The sequence below is a fragment of the Mastomys coucha genome, unplaced genomic scaffold (genome assembly GCF_008632895.1).
Source record: "Mastomys coucha isolate ucsf_1 unplaced genomic scaffold, UCSF_Mcou_1 pScaffold7, whole genome shotgun sequence".
Lineage (NCBI taxonomy): Eukaryota > Metazoa > Chordata > Mammalia > Rodentia > Muridae > Mastomys > Mastomys coucha.
In genome coordinates, this window is record NW_022196913.1 from 51520236 (window position 1) to 51544710 (window position 24475).

Below are 24475 nucleotides of genomic sequence, written 5' to 3' on the forward strand. Positions count from 1 at the left end.
CTAACGACCTCACTGTAGAACCTTAGTGACCTCACTGTAGAACCTTAGCGACCTCACTGTAGAACCTTGGCGACCTCACTGTAGAACCATAGCGACTTCACTGTAGAACCTTAGCAACCTCACTGTAGAACCCTAAGGACCTCACTGTAGAACCTTAGTGACCTCACTGTAGAACCTTAGCGACCTCACTGTAGAACCTTAGTGACCTCACTGTAGAACCTTAGCGACCTCACTGTAGAACCTTAGCGACCTCACTGTAGAACCTTAGTGACTTCACTGTAGAACCCTAGCGACCTCACTGTAGAACCCTAGCGACTTCACTGTAGAACCCTAACCACCTCACTGTAGAACCTTAGCGACCTCACTGTAGAACCCTAACGACCTCATTGTAGAACCTTAATTTCTTAACTGTAGAACCCTAGAGACCTCACTGTAGAACCTTAGTGACCTCACTGTAGAACCTCAGCGACCTCACTGTAGAACCTTAGCGACTTCACTGTAGAACCCTAGCGACCTCACTGTAGAACCCTAGAGACCTTACTGTAGAACCCTAGCGACCTCACTGTAGAACCCTAACAACCTCAATGTAGAACCTTAGTGACCTCACTGTAGAACCTTAGCGACCTCACTGTAGAACCTTAGCGACCTCACTGTAGAACCCTAGCGACCTCACTGTAGAACCTTAGTGACCTCACTGTAGAACCCTAGTGACTTCACTGTAGAACCCTAGCGACTTCACTGCAGAACCCTAGCGACCTCACTGTAGAACCTTAGCGACCTCACTGTAGAACCTTAGCGACCTCACTGTAGAACCTTAGCGACCTCACTGTAGAACCTTAGCAACCTCACTGTAGAACCCTAACGACCTCACTGTAGAACCCTAGCGACCTCACTGTAGAACCCTAACGACCTCACTCTAGAACCCTAGCTACCTCACTGTAGAACCTTAATGACCTAACTGTAAAATCCTAGAGACCTCACTGTAGAACCTTAGCAACCTCACTGTAGAACCTTAGTGACTTCACTGTAGAACCTTAGTGACCTCACTGTAGAACCCTAACAACCTCACTGTAGAACCTTATTGACCTCACTGTAGAACCCTAGCAACCTCACTGTAGAACCCTAACAACCTCACTGTAGAACCTTATTGACCTCACTGTAGAACCTTAGCAACCTCACTGTAGAACCCTAACAACCTCACTGTAGAACCCTAACAACCTCACTGTAGAACCTTAGCGACCTCACTGTAGAACCCTAGCGACCTCACTGTATAACATTAATGACCTAACTGTAGGACCCTAGCGACCTCACTGTAGAACCTTAGCGACCTCACTGTAGAACCCTAATGACCTCACTGTAGAACCCTAGTGACCTCACTGTAGAACCCTAGCGACCTCACTGTACAACCCTAACGACCTCATCGTAGAACCTTGGCGACCTCACTGTAGAACCTTGGCGACCTCAGTGTAGAGACCCAGAACTCAAACACCTGCCATCTTCACTAGTAATGCATGGGGGTGGGTCTATTATTTAGATAAGAAAAAGGGGAGGTAGTAAAAACTGTGGCAGATGGCTATCCATAAATATAAATTTCATCTGTTGAATTTTATAGTAATATTTTCTTTTATATCTTATAATCTTATGAGATTTAAGTATCTCAGAAATAGTTTAAGAGGGCTGGGGATATAATTCAGTTGACAGAGCGGATCCTAACATGAAATTTCCAGCATTGGGTAAATCAGGCTTGGTGGCACATACCTACGAAGCTCTCAGAGGTTTGGAGGTTAGAAGATCAGAAGTAAAAGATCATCCTCACTTATATAGTGAGTCTGAAATCAGCCTGGGTTATATAGTGAGTTCGAGACCAGCCTGGGCTACATGAAACTCTGGCTCAAAAAAACCCCCAAAACCAAACCAAAAACCAAAAACCAAACCAAAACCAAACCAAACCAATAAAAAAACCCAAAAAACCCCCGAAAAACAAAAATAAAAACCAGTAACAGTTAATACTCTCTATTGCTGCTTCAACTTAAAAATTAATTTTTAACACTTAAAACATTTAGCTGGATGTGCATTCAGTGACACATGCTTAGGCCTTTGGTTTAATCTTAGGACTCTTCCAAAGAGAGGAAAAATGAGTATAAATTACTTGAAGAAATCACCAATCTTAAAGTAAGTATCAGATATCAAATGATAAAAATTTCAAAATTAACAAAACAAAATTTTTGACAAGGGAATAGTTACTTTCCTCTTGTATCTTTTTGTTTGTTTTCTTTTGAGACATGTTTGACTGTCCAGCCCTGGCTGACCTGGAAGTTGCTACATAGACCAGACTGGCCTTGAACTCATGGAGATCAGCCTGCATCTATTTCCCCAAGCATGAAATTAAAAGTGTGTGGCATCAGACTCAGCTACTGCCCTTGTATCTCAATTGTTAGACACTTTTAAAATTAGGTAGTTTGTTCCTTCCTTCCTTCCTTCCTCCCTCTCTCCCTCCCTCCTCTCTCTCTCTCTTTCTTCCTTCCTTTCAGGGCAAGTGACATGGCTCAGTGTGTAAAGGTGCTTGCAGCCAAGCCTGAGGACCTACGTTCAACTCCTGGGATGAACAAGGTGAAGAGAGAACTAATTCCTGCAAGATGTCCTCTCTACACATGTGCTATAGCATGTGCACACCACACATATACATACACACACAACTAAATCAATGTAATACATTTTTATTTTAAAAACTGGTGGTTGTAGGTTGTAGGTTGAAAACAGCCATGTTGTAGTTTGAATGATAATGGCCCCCATAAGCTCATCCCACTGAACTCTTGGTCCTTAGTTGGTGAAACTGTGTGGGAAGGACTGGGGGTGTGGTTTTGTGGCGGAGGTGTGTCACCAGGGGCCAACTCTGAGGTTTCAAAAGACTTGTAACATCTGAAGCTAGTTCTTTCTACCTGCTTAGGTAGAAAGAACTGCTTAGGATCTGGGATCCTAGAATCTGTTTAGGATCTGGGATGTAAGCTCTCAGCTCTTCCTGCCAGATGTCTTCTCTTTCTGTTGCCAGTATGGATCTTAACTCTCTAAAACTGTAAGCCCAAGTAAATGCTTTCTTTTATAAATTGTCCTGGTTCTGGTTCTTTATTATTGCAATAGAAAGGTGACCAGGACAGGCTGGGAGGACTGTAGCTCTCTTGGTAAAGGGCTCATTGGCACTGCGACACGCTGAGTTTGCTTGCTAGCATTATGAAGACATAAAGCAAGCCATGCATATGGATGGCATGTTCTTTCTCTGGGCTGTGATGCTGATTAAAAAACAGAAGCTGGACAGATTATCTCAATCACCCACCCTTTCCTGTATTTTTAGATCTCGTATTCATTATATTTAGACTGAAAGTTGAATTTCAAGTTTTACTACTCCTTTTTTTTTAAATTTAAGCTTAAAAAATAATGTAATTTTCCAAGTTTAAGAGTACCCAATGTAATTAATCACTAAAAAAAGAATTTGTTGTGCAAGGAAAAGCAATTTTGCAAATGAGGAATAAGGGTCTGGGGACTTTCATCTTTCTAAAATATTGATTGCCGGGTGACATGTGACCATTAGTTTAATGTGTAGAAATGGGTAGAAATGTAGCAAACTCAGGAAGATAAAAATTATTCCTAAAGGTTGAGAATGACCTGGGGAAACCTGAAGGACCCATGAACTCTAGGAGATGAAGTTCAAACAGGAAACAGGCTAATGAGATAAGGACAACTTAAGCCAGAATATAAAATCAAAATCCTTAATCAGTATTCAATATTTTCTAACATGTAAAAGGATACTAAAAGTTTGCTTGAGAAACACTTTCAAGGAGGAAAAAAAAGGTTTTTGGCTCACAGTGCACAGCAGAGGACTTTAGTTAGAATATAGCAAAGTGTTGTCATTTAACACCAAATCTTTGTTTTTTGTTTTGTTGTTGTTGTTTTGTTGTTGCTGGTTTGTTTTTTTTTTTCCAATACAGTGTTCCTCTGTGTAGCCCTGGCTGTCCTGGAACTCACTCTGTGAACCAGGCTGGCCTCAAACTCAGAAAGCCTGCCTCCACCTCCCAAGTGTTTAACACCAAATCTTAAAGGACACTGAACTGAGTACCTTCCTACAGATGGCTTAGAGCAAAAAAAAAAAGTTACAACCTGACCCAAAGGGGTCAAACTCTCGGCTTCTCTGAAGCTCTCTTCTTTGTGAGTTTATTTTTTGCCCCATTTAACTTAAGTGATATTTATCCATAGACAAAACACTTTGATTTTTTTTTTTTTTTTTTTTTTTTTTTTTTTTTTTTTTTTGGTTTTTCGAGACAGGGTTTCTCTGTATAGTCCTGGCTGTCCTGGAACACTTTGATTTTTAAAAGAGTGGGACTAAAGCCCATTCTTAAATCAGTGGGGAGCTTTCACACGGTACTCTGAGGCCACTACAGTGGCTGGTGGACGGGTGACAGAAACGGCTCCCAGCACTTCTGTGCATTGCCCCTGGGGCTCTGAGGCAGAGTGCAGACCTGAACAAAGGATGTGGATCTCTGTCTTATGCTTTCAATAACCAGGCCTTGGGGCAAACTGCTCAGTCGTCCCAGACCTTTGCTTCGTCAATGAAGTAAGAGGAGAAAGCCGGGTTGCTTGTGCAAGACCCGAGATAGGGATTGACTTTTTTTACTGCTATTCCCTAGACCTCATGACTTAGGAAAAGACAAGCTCAAAGCTGCTCATAGTGGTGCCTGTGTGTCACCCCAGCTACTTGGGAGGCTGAGGCAAGAGAATTGCAAGTCTGAGACCTGCCGGGGCTACATAGTGAGACAGCCTGGGAAACTTAGGAAGACTTTGCTTCAAAATAATAATAAAAAATAATAATAAAGGGCAAAGGATATGGCTCAGGGACAGAGAGTTTGCCTGACACAAGCCTTGGGTTCAATACCCTGTACCGTGATATGGGATAAAAATAAAAGACTGGGGGGAAAATGCTGTTTTTTAAAAATCTTATTTATACAGGATAAGGCATATTTACCTGTATATCTTTCTAAGTGATCTGACATCCAAGCTACAAGAGTCAGACATGGCCAAGTTTGGTGGCATAAGCCTGCTATCCCGTACTCAAATGGCTGAGGCAGGAGGATTGCAAGTTAAAGGCCATCCTGGGCTCCATGGTGAGACCCTGTTTCAAAAAACAAAGAAACAAAATAAAACAACAACAACAAAAAGGAAGGGAATAGCTCATATCAATTTATGAGAGAGGAAATAAAACGAAAGCTTCCCCAAGAAAATAAAAACCCCAGCTCAAACAAACAAGCCACTTAGACTACCAAAACATTCCGGAAGTAAAACGGCCAAACAGAAGAAAGTTGTGCGACTGCCCCAGACACAGTGCGCATGCGCAGCAGGCATGCGCAGCTGTTCTGCCTCTAAAGCCAGCAGAGGCAGCTTTCTCAAGTCAGATGCCGGCAACAAAAAGATACCATTCAACCCTGCTCAGCATCCGTACATGATGCATTTGGTCACACAGAGCCCAAGTACTGCTCGAGATGTCTTAGGTCAAAAGAATCTGGTGCTGTCCTCTACTCTGCCTGCTGAGATGGGCTTTGTTTTAAGCTCTTCAAAGGAAAGGCAGGAAAGTAACCATGGGGCAAGCTGTGTGAACTGCACATCTGCACTAGAAGGGGTACCTGGCAGCCTCTAGAGGGTATTGGGGCAAAGTAAATGGTTTTAATCTCGTGTTTCTCTAACCCAGGGACGAGAGTCAATGTCAGGCAGCCAACAGACTCTATCAGTCACATCCTGACAACCTGTGGGGTAAAGGCACAGCCACTGGCCCTTTTAGTGCACCCTGTGATTTCCTACACTCAGAGCGAGGATGGTGGGGTTAAGCGGGATGGCTCTTTAACATCCATGCAGGTGAAGGATGCTACCCTCTTCCCCATGAGAAGTGAGAGCAGGAAAACAGAACTTAGGAACAGGAGTGGATGAGGAAGAGAATGCCTTTTCTTCCTCCCCTCTGTTATGAACGCAGAGTCACTGCTTTATCATCTAGCTGCTGCTCTGAATGACAATGGCCTGCCGCAGCATCAGTTGAAGATGCAGGTAGAGTGTGTCTGCACAGCATGTGGTGCTGCTAATGGTCTCACACGGATGCACCGTGAGTGGGGCTGACCCCTCGAATAGGCCTGATGCTGTTTGGCTGGGAATGAGACTCCCCACACTGCTTAAGACAGTGGATTATAGGCAGCAGTGACTATCAAACAGCCTCCTCTTGCCCAGGCTGGTTTCCCCCAACCCCTCCACAAGCCTAGGAAGGCACAGGAGAATGAAAGCCGTGAAATAACACCACGATTCTTCCCAGGCTTCCAAACCTACAGGTTTTAAAAGAAATTGGTTTTAAATTGAGGCATATCTTATAACAAAAAGTACCAGGGACCATGGTGTTTGAAAAATGGCATTTCATATGTTTTGTTTTACTTTGTCTATTTATTTGGAGACAGCTCACTCTACAGCCCAGGCTGGCCTTGAACTTTCGATCTCAGGTGTGAGCTGCCCCTCCCAGCACTTGGAGCATTGCAGCTTTGGAGCCATGCTGGAGACTAAGGTCTCACAGGCAGAGTTCTACCTTACTTGTGCTGAGTAACACAAGATTTCGCCACTCTAAAAGCCAGGCTAAGAGCAACCAGGTTGGAATGTGTTTTGTCCAGGTAGGTAAACAGAAGCTACTGGTGCCGGAGGGATGGAGAGGAGGAGGGAGGATGATGGGGGCAGAGCGGCTACAAACTACACAGGTATCTTGGTAGCAGCCACACAAGAAAGCTTTCAAACACACCCACAACTAAGTGAGGGATTACTTACGCCAAGTAAATGCAATTCCTCTAGGTAGATTAACTTCAGAATCTGGCAATGTGCACAGACACATTAGAGAGATTTCCGAATTAGTTAAACTGATCTTGCTGTTATGCTTATCTTTCTAATAACCAGAGACATCAAAGGTGCTTCCCCCCACTAGCTGCCACATTTAAGATGATATGGAAATGAGTTAAATAAAATAGAACACTTGGAAAAAAAAATCACAGTTCAAGGTTACATTCATGCAAAATGGCATTACCAAGAGCCAGGTTTCATTTGTGAAGTCAGGACTCAACACATGTCTTAATTTCTTTGAAAGCATTTGGGTGGTGGATTGGGAAAGGGCTTCTGACCCACCACCAGGTGATATGATAGAAACATTCCAGAACTTACAATCTTCTTCTCGGATTTGCTACTGTGTTCTACTGGCATGCAGCTGCCATTGCTTCCTGGGGGCACAATGCAGCCAGGGTTATGTGCCTGGGATGGAGGCATGCTCTGCAAAGGTTAAGACACACAGATGCATCACACACAGGAGACGATCACAGCCAGCATATCTACCAAGTACATGCATGTTAGAAATAGCAACAACAACACTTTTATTACATGTGAAGGACACAGCAGCCAATGTTATGGGTCAGAGTTAAACTACTAGTCAAATCTGACTGGAGTGCACATACTCTGTGGCAAGACACATCATTAGTTTTATTAACAAGTGGATACATAAAGGCCTGTTACAGTTTCAAAATGCCTATCGGGCATCTCCTTCTCTCTCGAAAGATAAAAAAAGACCAAAATGTCATTGCTATAGAGAAGTCAACCTTGGTGATAGTAATCAAAAACTCCTGCCACAGCCCTGCATGCTTGAGAGGAAGGCTTCGAGAACGGGCTTCACAGAGAGATGTAACACATGCATGATCGCACGCAGCGTCCCCACACACGACCACAGACCACTGCTCTCTGAAGGCTGCAGCCTCCCTCCGATCAGCCCCGCACAGTAGAGAGAAGTCAGGCATTTACCTCTTGGCTCAGGAGAGGTCTTGCTTCCAGGGCCATCCTTTTCTTATGCTCCTCTTTTACAGGCATTAAGGGTTTGAAGAACTTTGGTGGCTGAGGAGAGAATGCTTTAAAAGGGCTGACTGTTAAGGCATGAGGATTCTCTGATGGACAACCTGAGGAATACAAAGAGGGCAAGGGTTTTCAGATAGCAGAGCATGTTCGCAGGCACACGGGGAGCCAGGCCATTACCTAGGGTTGCTCGCCAGCTCAATTCCACTTTATACTGATCGTATCATGAGAAGGCCAGCCTCATCAATGCAGACAGCCATGGATGAGCTCATGGCTGACTGGGCTGAGCTGGAGGAGCAGGGTCACTAGGAGCATGCCTCTGAATGCTGTGTTTTTGTCCCCGGATTCTCCTCTCTCCCTTCTTTCTTATATTTTTGGTTGTGAGCCTAGCTTTTAATGGCTGAACCATCTCTCCAGCCCTCTCCCTTCCTTCTTGAGGTGTTGAGGTGTGAAGCATTCACCGTTATAACCCCTTACCACTCTGCCTCTGCTCCAAAGCATGCAGCAAGCTGACCCTTGATCAAAACCTTAGAAATCGTGAGTCCAAACAAACCTTTCTTAAGTGAGTTTTTCTTAGGTAGTTTGTCATAGCAATGGAGAGTAAGCACCCTCAGCTAAGGTGCTGTCTGCACCTGAACACTTAGTTCAGCCTTCTAAGGAGATGGGGTGGTGGGGGGGAACAACTGTGTGTTTACATAATAATGTCCCTGACTCAAGTCATTTCTACTTTCATTTATGAGCCTGTGATAGGTATTAGAATCAGGCTTCCTTAAACATTTGAGTATAAAAAAAAAAAAGAGAGAGATAGGTAAATACTCTTTTGGTTAAGAAAACTGAATGAAGCCAGGTAGGGTTGGCACATACCTTTAGTCCTAGCACTTGGGAGGCAGAGGCAGGTGGATTTCTGAGTTTGTGGCCAGCCTGGTCTACAGGGTGAGTTCCAGGACAGCCAGGGCTATACAGAGAAACCCTGTCTCAAAAAACCAAAATACAAAACAAAACAAAACAAAACTGAATGAGAATCACATATGTCTTAAAACAAGGTCAGAACATGACGAACTGAACAGTGAGCCAGAGAACTCCAAATCCCATACAGAAAATATTCTTTTTGGCTGGAGAGAGAGAGCATGCTGAGCATGCCTAAGGCTCTCACTTTGATCCCCAGCACCACATATGTACACACGCAACTATTATTTTATATGTTGGACACACAGCAAAAAGAAATCCAGTAAGTGAACATGGGATATTCCAGTTAAGAAGACGGTTTTTGAGCATCTGCATAGGTGGAATTTGGCTTCACAGGCCAGCTAAAAAGGAATACCATCAAAAGCAATCTGGACACCACTACCTTCCTTGCTCCTGCGAGGCGAGTCCCTGGGTAAAGTCCCATAGCATGCGACATCTTGGTAGCTGGAGCTGTAGTCAGACATGTCTAACTGGGTCTCAGTCCAGCCCTGCAAAGTAAAAATATAGGTCAACTTTGATGAAGTCACTCTAAAAATATGTGAAAAGAAGCCTGGGTTTCAGTTTCTTCTCGCTTCCCTCCCTCCCCTTTCTCTCTCCTCTTTCTTCTTTTATTGGCTTTTTAAGACAGGGTTTCTCTGGCTGTCCTGGAACTCATTCTATAGACCAGGCTGGCCTTGAACTCAGAAATCCACCTGCCTCTGCCTCCTAAGTGCTGGGATTAAAGGCGAGTGCCACCACCGCCCATCCTTCTCCTTCTTTTTTGAGACCAAGTCTGGCTGTGTAGTCCTTTCTGATCTCAAACTCAGAGATCCATATGCCTTTGCCTCTCAAGTGCTGGCATGTACCACTATACCCAACTCTGTATATACATAAATAAATCTATATTTTTATATTATATAAATATATTAAATATGTATTAATAAATATATTAACATGATATATTAAATATATTTTATTTAATTTTACTTATTCACTTTACATCCTGCTCACTGCCCCTCCCTGCAATTTTTTTTAAAGTGGCGTATGTGCCTCCCTTTTTAAAACTACTTTTATTGCAAAACATCTCAAACGTATATAATGATGATTATACCACGACTAAAACAAATAACATTAAAACCAGAGTGAACAAATGTTAGCATTTTATTCTATTTTAAGATTTAACAAAATTCTACACAGTCATGACATTTTGTTTTGTTTTGTTTTTAGGAGTTAGGCTTTCACTATGTAGTAGTGGGTGACCTCAAACCCGCAGAGATCTGCCTGCCTCTGCCTGCCAAGGGCTGGGAGTAAGGGACTAGCCACATGCCCTCTGGGAGACCACCTTTGAAATCCCACGTAGCCCCCATCCACCTCCCTCCCTCCCTAGGGCAGTCACGTGCATTAATCCAACACATTTGGTGCAGTGACTTAAGACCAAACTAAAGCCTTTTTTTTTTTTTTTTTTTTTTTTTTTTGTAGACCAGGCTGGCCTCAAACTCAGAAATCTGCCTGCCTCTGCATCCCAAGTGCTGGGATTAAAGGCATGCGCCACCACTGCCTGGCAGACTAAAACACTTTTAATGAAGATGATCTTTCTAGTCATAATCCTGCCTGGAAGCTGGGGCTGTCTATGGAAAACTAGATGGTATGCTTACTTGACATATGCCTGGGATGATGAACTATGAATAGCCACAGATGCTGGCTCTAACGGGAAACTCTCGAAGGAACTCTTTTACCTTCTTAGGAGTTACTGACTTTAAGGACTAAAGTTTAAGTTTCCCGAGTATGTCAACAAAAATTGTAAGCACAGGGGCATAATGGTTAAACGCAGGACCTGAGTTCTGTTTCCTATACCCACAAATAGACTCTCAATCACCTGTCACCCCTACTCTAAGGCTCCCAGGTCTTCTTCTGCCCTCTGTGGGCACTGCATGAAAGCTCTGCACAGACATACACGGAGACAAACACATGTATGAAATAAAACCTTTAACACACATACACACACCTAAACACATAGTATCTCCTTAAGAACTTAGGTGTTTATGCGCACTATACACGTACCTTATCGTCTTCATCGAAGCCAGAGAGATCTGGCCGGCTAGAGGAGACCTGTGAGAGATGAACATTTTACCAACATGACTCACGTATTTAATGATCATCTGGTTCTTTTTAAACAGGGTTTCACCCTGGCCCTTGCTAACCTCAGACTTGCAGTCTTCCTGCCTCTGCCTCCTGAGTGCTGGGGTTAGAGGCATGCACCACATACCCCTATTAATTTCCTTTTATTTTATAAATATATTGGTACCGTCTTCCCTTGCTCCTGCTTTCTCTCACCAGGCACCATGACTACTCTCAAACTGAGGCTTATTACTTTCACACATATCTCTATAATTATATGAGGACATATGCCGATAAATACTAAATAGTACTCATGTACATAGTTCACACTTTGTAGGTGTTGTATTATTTATTACTCATGGTGTTTTATAGCATAACGATTCTGGTTCCATTTTTCTACTGATGGCTATCAAGGCCACTTCTAATATTTTAAAATGATTTTTAATTTATCATTTGTGCATGTCTGTGTATACCTCAGCATGCACGCACAAGTCAGAGGAGATATTTCAGGAGTGAGTTTTCTCCTTCCACCCTCTGGGTCCTGGGACTGACCTTGGGTCACAAGGCCTGGCAGTAAGTACCCTTATCAGCTGATCTTGTTACCCTGCTGCGAATTTGTGTTTTCAGTTACAAAGTATGATGAAATGGGTGAGGTGTGGGGGCATACAGCTATGATCCTAGTTCTTAGGGAGGCTGAGGCAGGAGGATTCTGAATTTGAGGTCACCCTCTCTCAGTTCCTTGGTGAGACTGACTAGAAACCCAAAGACAACATGTGGTGACAGATCCTCTGCCATCTCTGTCCACTGCAGCTGTGGGTGTCCTTACGCCCTGGGCTCAGGATTATTACTCTCTTTTTCTGTTCTGTTTTTGTTTTATGGGACAGCATCTCACTAAGATAAACTGGGCTGGCCTCAAGCTGCTATCCTCCTGCCTTAAGAACTATGTTAAGAGTTTAGGATGATGCTGGGCAGTGGTGGTGCATGCCTTTAGTCCCAGCACTTGGGAGGCAGAGGCAGGTTGATCTCTGAGTTCGAGGCCAGCCTGGTCTACAGAGTGAGTTCCAGGACAGCCAGGGCTATACAGAGAAACCTTGTCTTGAAAAAGCCAAACAAAACAAAACAAAACAAAACAAAACAAAACAAAAAAAACCACACACACAACAACAACAACAAAAAACCCCCAAACAAACAAACGAACCATCCCTCCATGGCCTCTGCATCAGCTCCTGCTTCCTGACCTGCTTGAGTTCCAGTCCTGACTTCCTTTGGTGATGAACAGCAATGTGGAAGTGTAAGCTGAATAAACCCTTTCCTTCCCAACTTGATTCTTGGTCATGAAGTTTGTGCAGGAATAGAAACTCTGACTAAGACAGCCAGCAAGTGCTTTTCCCTGCTGAGCCATCTCACGAGTCCTCTATACAGTTATTTTTTATGATTCATTTATTTTTTTTTTTTTTTTTTTTTTTTTTTTTTTTTTTTTTTTTTTTTTTTTTTTTTTTGGTTTTTCGAGACAGGGTTTTTCTGTATAGCCCTGGCTGTCCTGGAACTCACTCTGTAGACCAGGCTGGCCTCGAACTCAGAAATCCACCTGCCTCTGCCTCCCAAGTGCTGGGACTAAAGGCGTGCGCCACCACCGCCCGGCATGATTCATTTATTTTTTATGCACATTGGTGTGTGTATGTCTCTGAGGTGCCAGCACCCCTGGAACTGTAGTTATAGACAGTTGTGAGCTGCCATGTAGGTGTTGGGACTTGATCCCAGGTCCTCTAGAAGAACAGCCAGTGCTCTTAACTGCAGAGCTCTCTCTCCAGCTCTTATGTTTCTTAATAATATTCTTGCTCTTTCATTTCTTGTACTGACTAGATTTCTCACTGGGACATGGTAAAGTAGGCATTTTAGGGCTAATGATTTCCATTTAAATACCACTTTATAGTCTGCAATTATTGGTTATATATATTTTTATTATCAATTAGTTCTATATATGTTTTAAGCTTCATTATGAACTCTTCCTTGACAAATAAGTTAATTGGTACAGTGTTTTTCAACATTTTTTTCAATTAGCTAGGCACAGTGGTGCACAACCCTAGTTCTAGTACTTAGGTGGTAAAGGTTGGTGATCTCTGTGAGTTTGAGACTATCCAGGGCTATATAGTGGGACCCTATTTCAAAACAAAAGACACCCAAAAAGACAAAATCGTGTGTGTGTGTGTGTGTGTGTGTGTGTGTGTGTGTGTGCATACAAGCACGCAGGTATCTCCTCTTTCTTTCCTTTGTAGTACTGAGGGTTGAGGCTGGGCAAGTGCACGCTACACGAGAGCTCTGCCACTGACCTACACCCTCCGCCCAGGAGAATGTTTTCAATTTATAACTCATGAATCTCTCGTTGCCTGTTCATGTTGTAAGTGTAGTGTATAGTGTGTGCACGTGTGCACATGTGCCTGTCTATGCTCACCCATGTAGAGGAGTTTGACTTTAGGAGTCTTCTTCTGTCTCTTACCACCTTACTTTTCTGAGACAAGGTCTTTGAACTTGCAACTTGCCACTTGCCACAGGCGAGTCTGGCTGGCCTGCACACTCCAGAGATCTCCCTGTCTCTGCACCCCTGTTACCAGGTTTACAAGAGCACACCACCATGTCAGGCTTTTATATGAATGCGAGGGATCTGAACACAGGCTTGTGTGGCAAGCACTTTACACACTAGTGCAGTAGTGGCTCTCAGCCTGTGGTTGCTGGCAATTGGTGTTTTCTTTGGTTTGACAGAATCCCTTTAAGGTCGAACGACCCTTTCACAGGGGTCGCATATCAGATATTTTGCATACTAGATATTTACACTATGATTCATAACAGTAGCAAAATTGCAGGTATGAAGTAGCAACAAATAATTTTGTGGTTGGGGGTCAGCACAACATGAGGAACTGTATGAAAGGGTTGCAGAGTTGGGAAGGCTTGAGGACCGGAGGACAGCTGCTCTAGGGTCGCAGCATTAGCAAGGCTGAGGACCACTGCTCTAAGGGTTCATCCAACTTCCTCTTCTTCTTTTTCTTTTTTTAAAGATTTATTTATTATTATATGTAAGTACACTGTAGCAGTCTTCAGACTGCTTCAGACGTACCAGAAGAGGGCGCCAGATATCATTAGGGATGGTTGTGAGCCACCATGTGGTTGCTGGGATTTGAACTCATGACCTTCGGAAGAGCAGTCAGTGCTCTTACCCGCTGAGCCATCTCGCCAGCCCCATCCAACCTCTTCCTATCTGCTTCTAATGCTTGCCTTGTATTCAGGAGTAACCTGCAGGGTGGTGAGTGCTGAGTTTTACATCACTCTCCAGCAGCTCTTCACAGCCAGACTTAGGAAGGGAAGAGCTGGTCCCAGGCTTTCCTTGGAAGACACCGCTGGGAGATGGTCTTTAATCTGCTCTAGCCTCCCTGCTGCTGGCAGAGGCTCTGCCCTCGGCCCCTCCCAGCCCCAGTCCTGTGTGCCCCTTTCTCATCATGTAAGCTCCACCCTCCTGTGGTCTCAGATCCTCCACCCCCAAATCTTGGAGTAAGTCCCACGAGCAGCAGGACCTCACCAGCGTGCACTCACGTTGTGAACATTCGGTGTACTAAGGCTTCTCCGAATGTGCCTCGTTTTGGTGGCACATGCTTCCTTCACCGTGACTGCCTGTAAACACACAGCAAAGCAGAGACAACAGCTATGACTGTCTCATAGGACTCAGAAAACACAAATGTAAAAACCTCTTCAACTGTACACACAGAGAAATCAATATTTCTAAGACTGGTACCAAGACCATATGTGTTTAAAACAACAACAAAATGAAAGAAAGAAAGAAAGAAAGAAAGAAAGAAAGAAAGAAAGAAAGAAAAAAAGGAAGGAAGAAGGAAGGAAGGAAAGAGGAAAGAAGGAAAGAAAGAAAGAAAGAAAAGAAAGAAGGAAGGAAGGAAGGAAAAAAGAAAGAGAAACCCAATCTTTCAAATACATTAAAAATTCGAAACACAAACCAGGAAAGCTGCTGAGCAGAAAACACGCTATAAATTGATGCAAGTATGCAGAAACACATAACAAGAACACCCTAAAAGGGGATGCTGTTGGGTTTTTCTTGTGTCCTGATTTCAGTATGTTCTACACTAAAAGGAGATTGTTTTGAAAAACACCAACCAAGGGCCTGGAGAGATAGCTAGGCTGTTAAGAGCACAGACTGCTCTTCCAAAGGTCCTGGGTTCAATTCCTAAGCAACCACATGGTGGCTCAACAACCATCTGTAATGGGATCTGATGCTCTCTTCTGGTGTGTCTGAAGACAGCTACAATGTACTCATATAAAATAAATAAATAAATCTTTAAAAAGAAAGAAAGAAAGAAAGAAAGAAAGAAAGAAAGAAAGAAAGAAAGAAAAACTCCAACTGCACCTCCCTAGTCACCTAGTGCAATGTCAGATTAGGTCTGGTTCCAAAGGAACGTGTACACATTACACATCTGTCTCTGCACCGCTGCCGGGTACAGTAACTTACATTATTATTATTTATTATATTTTCTGACATGGAGGATCTCATGTAGCCTAGGTCAGGCCTGGATTCATGTAGCCAAAGATAACTGAACTTCTGAGCCTTCTGCCTCTGCCTGGAGAATGCTGAGATTACAGGGTCATGACCACCATGACCACCAGTTCACACTGGAGTGCAGCCCAGGTTCTTAAGCATGCTGGACAAGGACTCGACCAACTCTGATGCACTGCTTTAAATCACATGTCATTCTGGAAACTTAGATGCCTAGATATTAAGAATATAGTAACATGGGGCTGGTGAGATGGCTCAGCGGGTAAGAGCACCGACTGCTCTTCAGAAGGTCATGAGTTCAAGTCCCAGCAACCACATGGTGGCTCACAACCATCCCTAATGAGATCTGGCGCCCTCTTCTGGTGTGCCTGAAGACAGCTACAGTGTACTTACATATAATAAATAAATAAATCAAAAAAAAAAAAAAAAAGAATATAGTAACAAAATGTGGTTCAACATAAGTACTTTGGAGTCTACCTACTTAAGTGAGATGAGACATGCCCTTGCTGGGTAACTTCTCCTGGCCTCAATTTTCTCTTTGGAAAAAGGAGTTACAACAGAACTTACACTCAGGGTAATCTTGAACATCAAGCCATAGAATGAATGTACTTACATCATTTGAACATAGTGCTTGGGGGCTTAGATGTGTAATCCAGCACTTGAGAGCAGAGGTAGGAGGATAGCTACATGTTGGAGACCAAACTAGTGTATATATTGAGTTCTAATCTAGGCAGTTCTCCAGGACAAGATCCTTTATCAAAACAAACACCTACACCACACATACATGCACCTCACAGTACACACATACAACACATACAAACACACACATACATCAACACACATGTACAACACACAAATTACACCACATCACACATACACCACACATGTACAACAGCCATTATACACACTTAACACATTACAAACACACATGTACAATACATATGTATATATATGTATATACATATATATCACACAAGACACATGCATGTCCCCCCCACTCACAGCATATACACATATAACACACACATACATTCAGCCCAAATTATACACATACAACATATAATGCACAAACACACAAACATACACATGTACAACACACACCATACCCCCCACACTCTTTTTTTTCTAAATTAGATGTTTTCTTTGTTTACATTGTGAATTTTATCCCCTCCGAACCCTCTCTACATCTCTTCCCCCATCTCCCTGCTCACTAACCCACCCGCTCCTACTTCCCTGTCCTGGCACTCCCCTACACTGGGGCATCAAGCCTTCATAAGACCAAAGGTCTTTCCTCTCACTGACGTCCCACAAGGCCATCCTCTGCTACATATACGGCTGGAGCCATGGGTCCCTCCATGTGTATTCTTTGGTTGGTGGAGTTCCCCTGGGAGCTCTAGGAGTACTGGTTGGTTCATATTGTTGTTCCTCCTATGGGGCTGCAAACCCCTTCAGCTCCTTGGGTTTTTTTCTCTAGCTCCTCCACTGGGGACTTTATAATCAGTCCAATGGATGGCTGTGAGCATCCACCTCTGTATTTGTCAGGCACTGGCAGAGCCTCTCAGGAGACAGCTATATTAGGCTCCTGTCAGTAAGCACTTTTGGCATCCACAATATTGTCTGGGTTTGGTAACTGTATATGGGATGGATCCCTAGGTGGGACAGTCTCTGGATAGCCTTTCCTTCAGATTCTGCTCCAATCTTTGTCTCTGTATCTCCTACCATGGGTATTTTGATCCCCCTTCTAAGAAGGACTGAAGTATCCACACTGTGGTCTTCCTTCTTCTTGAGCTTCATGTGGACAGACACTCTTGTCAGCGTCCTTTCACTAAGGACATGGCTATGCAAGCACCCGTTCTCTGAGGAACTCTGCCCACTGCTGGGGAAAGCTGGCAATGGCATCCTCAGGACTGGACAGTCAGTTACTCACCTGTCGGAGCCGTTCCAGGCTCAGGATATTCTCGACCTGTAGCACACCCCGAGTGTACTTCTCGATGTATGACTCCCCATCCAAAGTGGCCTCATTCTCACTCCGAGCTGCCAGGAGGGCCAGGGTTTCCCGGTCCTCAATCTCCTCTGTGGCCTAAAGGCACAGAAAGGAGGCGACTGTTTTTCTGTGAATGGTGTTTCTGTAAGTGTTGCCACAACGTGCTCTCGAAGCCCTGAGAGCCAACGCTCCCCCTACACTCACACACTGGCATCTGAAGCAGCAGCAGGTGTTACCTTTGGAATATTGGATACTATCTCATAGGTCACGCCGCAGGAGTAACATATATTGATCAGTGATATTCGTCTCTTCAAACTCTGGGTGAAACTCTAGTAGAAAAGGAAAGGCAAGCTGGGTTAAACTGTGTGACAAATCTTAGGCAAATACTTCATATTCTGCAAACTGGAGAAGTATTATAAATTATTCAAATTGTATAGACACTTTCAACATAACAGAAAAAAACAAAAACCAAAATCCCTGAACTTAAAAAAAGCTGGGCATGGTGGTTCACATCTAAAAATCCCAGTATGTGGGAGGCTGAGGCAGGAGGATTCTTTTTCAGTTTCAAAGCTCATCTGGGTCACACAGTGAATGTAATGGTTTGAGGCCAGTCTATGCTACCTGTCTCAAGTAACTCCCTAAATAAAGTAAGAAAAGAAAAAGACAAGAAAACAAACAAAAAAACCCTAAACCAAACATTAAACCTAGAAATCTGACTTTGGTTGGCAAGATGGCTGTGTGAATAGAGGCACTGGCTCCCTGCCTACTGACTGGAGTTTGATTCCCAGGACCCACATGGACCCACAGGACCATGCCTACAAGTAGTCCTCTGACCTCAAGTGCAAACAAATATATAAAAGTGATAAAACTCTCGTTTAAACCATCTTATCTCAGCCTGGTGTAGGGATGCACACCTCTAATCCCAGCACTCAGGGGCATGTCTGTGAGCTCAAGACTTCACCTCTCTGTGAGCCTGGGTTGCATAGTGAGCTCCAGCCAAGGCTACCCAGGGAGACCGTGAGATGCAGAAGGGCAACCATGATTTGGGGGTCAGATAGGCAGAGGAATAGCATCCCCGGCTAACTGTCCTTCATCTCACCAGGGTTTAGCCAGCTTTCCTAGGACAGTCTGAAGAACACAGGGAGGTCAATTTTGTAGACAGCATCTCTGCCATGAAGTTGGGCAAAGCAAACAGGCGCCTGCCTTGCCATTGACATGACTGGGCCTCCCATATCAGCTGCTACCAGCCTAGTTAGCTATAGCTGCTGCCTGCAAATATTGTAGTTCTTCTTCAAGAAAAGGTTCATTTTATTTGTATGTGTGTCTGTCTGTGTGTGGGGCGGGTACCTGATGAGGACAGAAGAAGGTGTCAGATCCCCCGGAGCTGGAGTTACCGCCCAGTGTAAGTCATCTGACACGGCTGATGGGAAGCAAATTCTCTAGATGGGCAGCAGGTGCTCTGACCTGCTGAGCTGTGCTTCTAACCCCGAAGACTGTGGCTATCCTAACCAGTGAATGTGATAAGGTTAAGGTCCAGGACTAGTCTTTCCTTCTGTCGTCTACATCTGGACACCATGGTCATGGGTTCTACCACGGCTGCCTACCAGGGTTACAAAACATGACGTGACACAGAGGAGACAATCGTGCCCTTGGACACTCTATGGCCAGTCAGTCCTGTCACTACCTGCTTGTTATAAATATTGGCTGCAATCCGCTTCCGCAACACCAGCTCCATGGCGGCTGGGTGGCTGAGCTGAACGGTGGCCTTCACAATCAGGTAGATCCTTTCATTCTGTGGTGTGACCCTGTTCAGGTGAAGAGAGTCGTGCACCGAGGAGTCCCAGGAGGCTGTGGCTGAAACCTGGGAGTAGCAGAAGGGGGACAGAGTAAGCCTCCTCAGGTAGAACAGTTTAGGAGACATTCCAGAGAAAGACCATCAACCCTACTTGCTGATGTCAAACAGATTTCTTCCTTCGTCTATATGGAATGGTGACATAGATGCCATTTGTTCAATGCCCTGAGTCCACTTCTCCACAGCCATTTACCAGGCTGGCAGGGCTCCTGTGCTCATGTGAAGACCCCGAGAGCACTGTGGGGTAAATTACCTCATCATCACTGTGCTTTATGATGGGCAGGTAGAAAAACTGACTGCCATGCTCCTTGGGCAGGATGGAGTTCACACCCGACGCATGAGGGCCCACCAGTTGCTCGTTGGCACTGAGGTCATCCGCTGATCAAGGTCAAGGCATGGGATGAAAACAGCAAAGAAAGTCAGCTTTTAAGTAGCACTGACATTGTAAAATATGCCTTTTAAATTTATTTTTCCACTTTGTACTTTATTGTTTTTTTTTATTAGTTGAAAAAAAAAATCAGCCTAAGAAGTAAAGCGTTTCATGATAGCATTTTCTCCTGTGACCCTGCTTGTTGGTTTCCCCTCCCTCCCTCCTGTCTCACGTCACATGGCATGTCACATGACATGCAGTCCATTACCCTCTCTTCCTCTCCCTACCTTGAAATCTCTCTCCTCATGATGCTCTTCCCAGCCCCTGTCCTACCCCCTTTATCTTATATAATATTTTTTAAAACATGATGATTCAGGGACTGAATTCAAGAACTTATGCAAGCTAAACACACACTCCTTCATTGACATATGCCTCAGCTCTGAAATACACATAAGGTGGATAAAGTATACTTGTGGTTTTGTTTATTCTTTTATTTCATATCCTGAAATTGAAATGGATACTCAAAGATCCTCAATACCTATTCTTGTTTTAAAATACAACCACATTAAGTCAAAAAATTCCCTTGGGAGCTCCCTATAAGATAGAGTATCTTAGCCGGGCAGTGGTGGTGCACGCCTTTAATCCCAGCACTTGGGAGGCAGAGACAGGCAGATTTCTGAGTTCGAGGCCAGCCTGAACAGCATGAGTTCTAGGACAGCCAGAGCTATACAGAGAAACCCTGTCTCGAAAGATTAAAAAAAAAAAAAAAAGTGTATCTTCCATATGTAGTCTTATTACCCACTAACTACCCAAATACATTCCCTAAACATGCAGATGTTTTTCTAGTTTCAAATATTAAGTTTATTGTTCTATTTAAACTCATATTAAACACATCTATCTATCTATCTATCTATCTATCTATCTATCTATCTATCTATCTATGTATCTATCTATCCATCCATATATTTTTGTGACAAGGTCTATGCAGCCATGTCCATCCTGGAATTCACTATGCAGACCAGGCTGGCCTCACTCTGATAGAGATCCACCTCCCTCTGCCTCCTGAGTGCTGGGATTTAAAGTGTGTGCTACTGGGCCTGCTTTCCTTCCTATCTATGAATTCTACTCCAGAGTTCATACAGACGGGACTTTGCTTCTAAAGCACCTTGAAGACACTTACCTTCCACACTCAAGAGCAACTGTTACCCTTCTCAGTTTTGGAGGCTGAGCCCACTAGACAACTTCTCTACACCAAGCTAAGTACCCAGCTCTGTCCCTTTAAGAGTTTATTTATTGACATGCAGGCTAGTATATGTGCAGGCACACATGCAGGCAGGTTCATGTGTGCCTCTGCACATAAATAGAGATCAGAGGACAGCTCTTGGGAGTTAGTTCTCTCCTATCGTGCAACATCTGGGGTCAAGCTTAGGTAGCTAGCCTCCTACACACATGCTTCTACCCAATGAGCCATATTGGACGCCCCCATCCCCAACATAAACACAAACACTTTCACTTTGAGACATACTCTAAGTTACCCTGGCTGGCCCAGATTTATCTTCTTTGTCTTAGCTTCTCGAATAGCTTGGAGGATGCCAGACCTCAAAACTGTACTGGGTGGCGGTGGTGAACAGTCTGAACTTATAGACTTGTGCGTGCTGGGCTCATAGTCTATTGCTGAGCTATTCCCCTAGCTGTAGAACCACTCCCAGTCAAGGTGAGAGCACAGTCACTTATAGTCCCTGAACGGCTGGGCTGAGGGCAGAGGGCACTCGTCAGGCATGCAACCCTTCAGCCCTGGTCAAGCTTGACACAGAATCCCTGGGGCTAAGCCTTTTGCAGGTTAACTTGGTCACTGATATCTTAGACCACATGCTTTGTGTTCTTGGTTTTAAAGTCCTGGCTGCTTCGTATGAGCATCTCTCCTCCAGTGACCATAGGCCATGCTTACGCACGTGACCCAAGCCACACTGTCACTTAGTTTGTCTTATCAGTAATTGCCAAAGCAAGTTATATACCAAAATACAAGTCTGAGGAGACGGCGATCTTAACTGAGTTGGATAATCGTGGGATGGGTAAGTGCCTACTTACCGTTCAGATCCAGGAAGAGAACAGGGATGTGTGTTTCCATTCCAGGAGGTGGGACCCTAAATCCAACAGCAAACTTTAATCGTAAGAACATGTGTGTTTTTTAGTCTATTGATTAACAAAGTACTGCAGAGCTATGGAAACAGAAGGGACCCACTGTGGGGTTGTGGAACCAATGTGCCATACCAACATTTGTTTATTATGCTTATTTTATTGTGTGTGTGTCTCTGTGTGTGCAGGGATACACATGCCATGGCAGAGGATGACTTGTGGAGTCTGTTCTCTCCTTCTACCATGAGAGACCAGGGATTAAACTCAGGCTGTCAGGCTTGATAGCAAGGGCCACTAAGCCACCTCTCCAATGCATATACTTTTTAATTTTTAATTTCTCTCTTTTTAAAAAGATTTAGTTATTTATTGTATGTAAGTACACTGTAGCTGTCTTCAGACACCTCAGAAAGAGTCAGATCTCATTACAGATGGTTGTGAGCCACCATGTGGTTGCTGCGATTTGAACTCAGGACCTTCGGAAGAACAGTCAGTGCCCTTAACTGCTGAGCTATCTCTCCAGTCCTAGTTTTTAATTTCTTAAAGTAAACTTCGTCCTAAAAATATCATTTTTTGACTTCTGTGTTGACACAAGTCATGGGAATGACTGGGACATATAAAAAGACTGCCAGTCATATGCATTTCAAAGACTAACTAAAACAATTGAAAACCGGTTCAAGGGGCTTAAGAGATAGTGCAACTATTAGGAATACTTGCTCCTCCTTCATAGGACCCGGTTCCCAGCGCCCCACTGTGGCTCACAATTCTCCAGAACTCTAGTTCCAGGGAGTCAGATACCCTCTCCTAGCCTCTTCGGACACCAAGCACACATGAGGTGCACATAATAGACATGTAGGCAAAATATTCATACACCTAACTAAGAATGAAAAATAAATGAAACAACATGGAGGAAGTAAACAAAAGGGACAAGAAACAGAAACCCCCAAGGGAGTGAGCGCAAGTCATGAAAGGCTGTGCTGTATGCAGCAGAGACCAGGCAAGTGTGTCCCTCAAACTGGCTCAGCCTCATCAGAATCACCTCCCAGGGCTCTGAAAGATCTCTGGTCATGTCTTCCTTCTTCTGAGTCAGATCTAGGATGGGACCAAGGATGACATTTTACGGACATCTAAGAGGATGTCAAGGCTGGGAAAACACACCACACAAGGGAGGCTGAGGTGAGGAGGACTGACTAGGGAGGACCCTGAGGAGGAATAAGGTTGTAATGAGCTGATTTCTCACAGGGAGCACCCTGCAGAGAGACTACAAAGGCAGATGCTGCAAGTAGAAACTGCAGGCTGCAAGTCTGTGCCTGCAGACTCAGACCCTCCCATTTCCTCAAGACCATGACCTCGATCCCAATTCCATTATCAGGAGAGACAGAAAGACCACTAATGGGCCTGTGTCTGACCAGAACAGATCTGGACGCACGTGTCCCGTGTTCCAGAGGGATGCTGAATTTTATCCCAACCACTCAGAACAAAGACTTGGGAGATGAGACGGAAGTGTTTGCCTCACATGAAGGAGGCTCTGAGTTCCATCCCAGCAAGTCATAAAAACAAAAGGCAAAACCCCCCGAACAACAACAAAACAACATGTCAGTAAATGTTCAGGATATGTTTCTGTAGTGAGAAGTAGCCACTATTAAATAAGTATGCATGAAAGGTACTATAGATGGATAAGATGCATTATAATATAATATATAATTATATAATGCTATATCAACTGAACAAGCCTCTTTATGTGCATTATCTCTAAGTCTCACAATAGTGCAAAAACAGCCCCACTTACACACCAGGAATAAAGGCAGAAAGGAGTTTAAGAAACACAACTGCCGGGCGGTGGTGGCATACACCTTTAATCCCAGCACTTGGGAGGCAGAGGCAGGCAGATTTCTGAGTTCGAGGCCAGCCTGGTCTACAGAGTAAGCTCCAGGACAGCCAGGGCTATACAGAGAAACCCTGTCTTGAAAAAACAAAACAGAAACACAACTAAGGGACTGTGGTTAAGTTGGCAGAGGACTTGCCTAGCACGCACAAAGCCCTGGATGAAATCTCCAAGAGCTGTATAAAATGGGTGTGGTGGTGAAGACCTATAACTCCAGCCCTTGGGATGCAGGGCATAGGTATCAGAGGTTTAAGGCCATTCTTGGTTACCTATCAAGTTTGAGGCTACACAACATACATGAGACCCTAACCCCATACCCACTCAAGCAAACAAGGGCTGAAGTTGGACACTGTATCCAGGCCATGTGTTTCATTCTAGACTTGAGGATAAACAACAGGCTGGTTCTTAAGAGTAGACCAAGTACTGGCTGAGTGCTCAGGTCACTGACCTATCCCATCATGCTTTAGTGCTTACTCTATACTAGTGGTTCTCAATCTGTGGGTCTTGAGCCCCATGGCAAACCTCTATCTCCAAAAATATCTACATTAAGATTCTTGCTGGGCGGTGGTGGTGCATGCCTTTAATCCCAGCCCTTGGGAGGCAGAGGCAAGTGGATTTCTGAGTTCAAGACCAGCCTGGTCTACAGAGTGAGTAGTGAGTTCCAGGACAGCCAGGGCTACACAGAGAAACCCTGTCTCAAAAAACAAAAACAAAAACAAAACAAAAAACCT

General features: G+C 44.1%; 1 protein-coding gene across 9 annotated transcripts in view; it reads right to left on the reverse strand.

The window, feature by feature from the left end:
* The window catches only part of Kif13a (kinesin family member 13A), a 187748-nt gene that overhangs the window by 7763 nt on the left and 155510 nt on the right, over positions 1-24475 (reverse strand). For 3 of the 9 annotated variants that reach the window (XM_031359234.1, XM_031359230.1, XM_031359229.1), the window contains 10 exons: positions 21815-21870; positions 19610-19734; positions 19189-19365; positions 17741-17833; positions 17448-17600; positions 14551-14628; positions 10909-10956; positions 9251-9356; positions 7855-8006; positions 7228-7332 (listed from right to left, as the gene is read on the reverse strand). In XM_031359234.1, coding sequence (XP_031215094.1) covers positions 7228-7332; positions 7855-8006; positions 9251-9356; positions 10909-10956; positions 14551-14628; positions 17448-17600; positions 17741-17833; positions 19189-19365; positions 19610-19734; positions 21815-21870 — 1093 coding nt within the window. Of the gene's footprint in view, positions 1-5014; positions 5162-6840; positions 6883-7227; positions 7333-7854; positions 8007-9250; positions 9357-10908; positions 10957-14550; positions 14629-17447; positions 17601-17740; positions 17834-19188; positions 19366-19609; positions 19735-21814; positions 21871-24475 lie in introns of all 9 variants that reach the window. The other 6 variants (XM_031359236.1, XM_031359235.1, XM_031359233.1 and 3 more) reach the window with 4 other exon arrangements.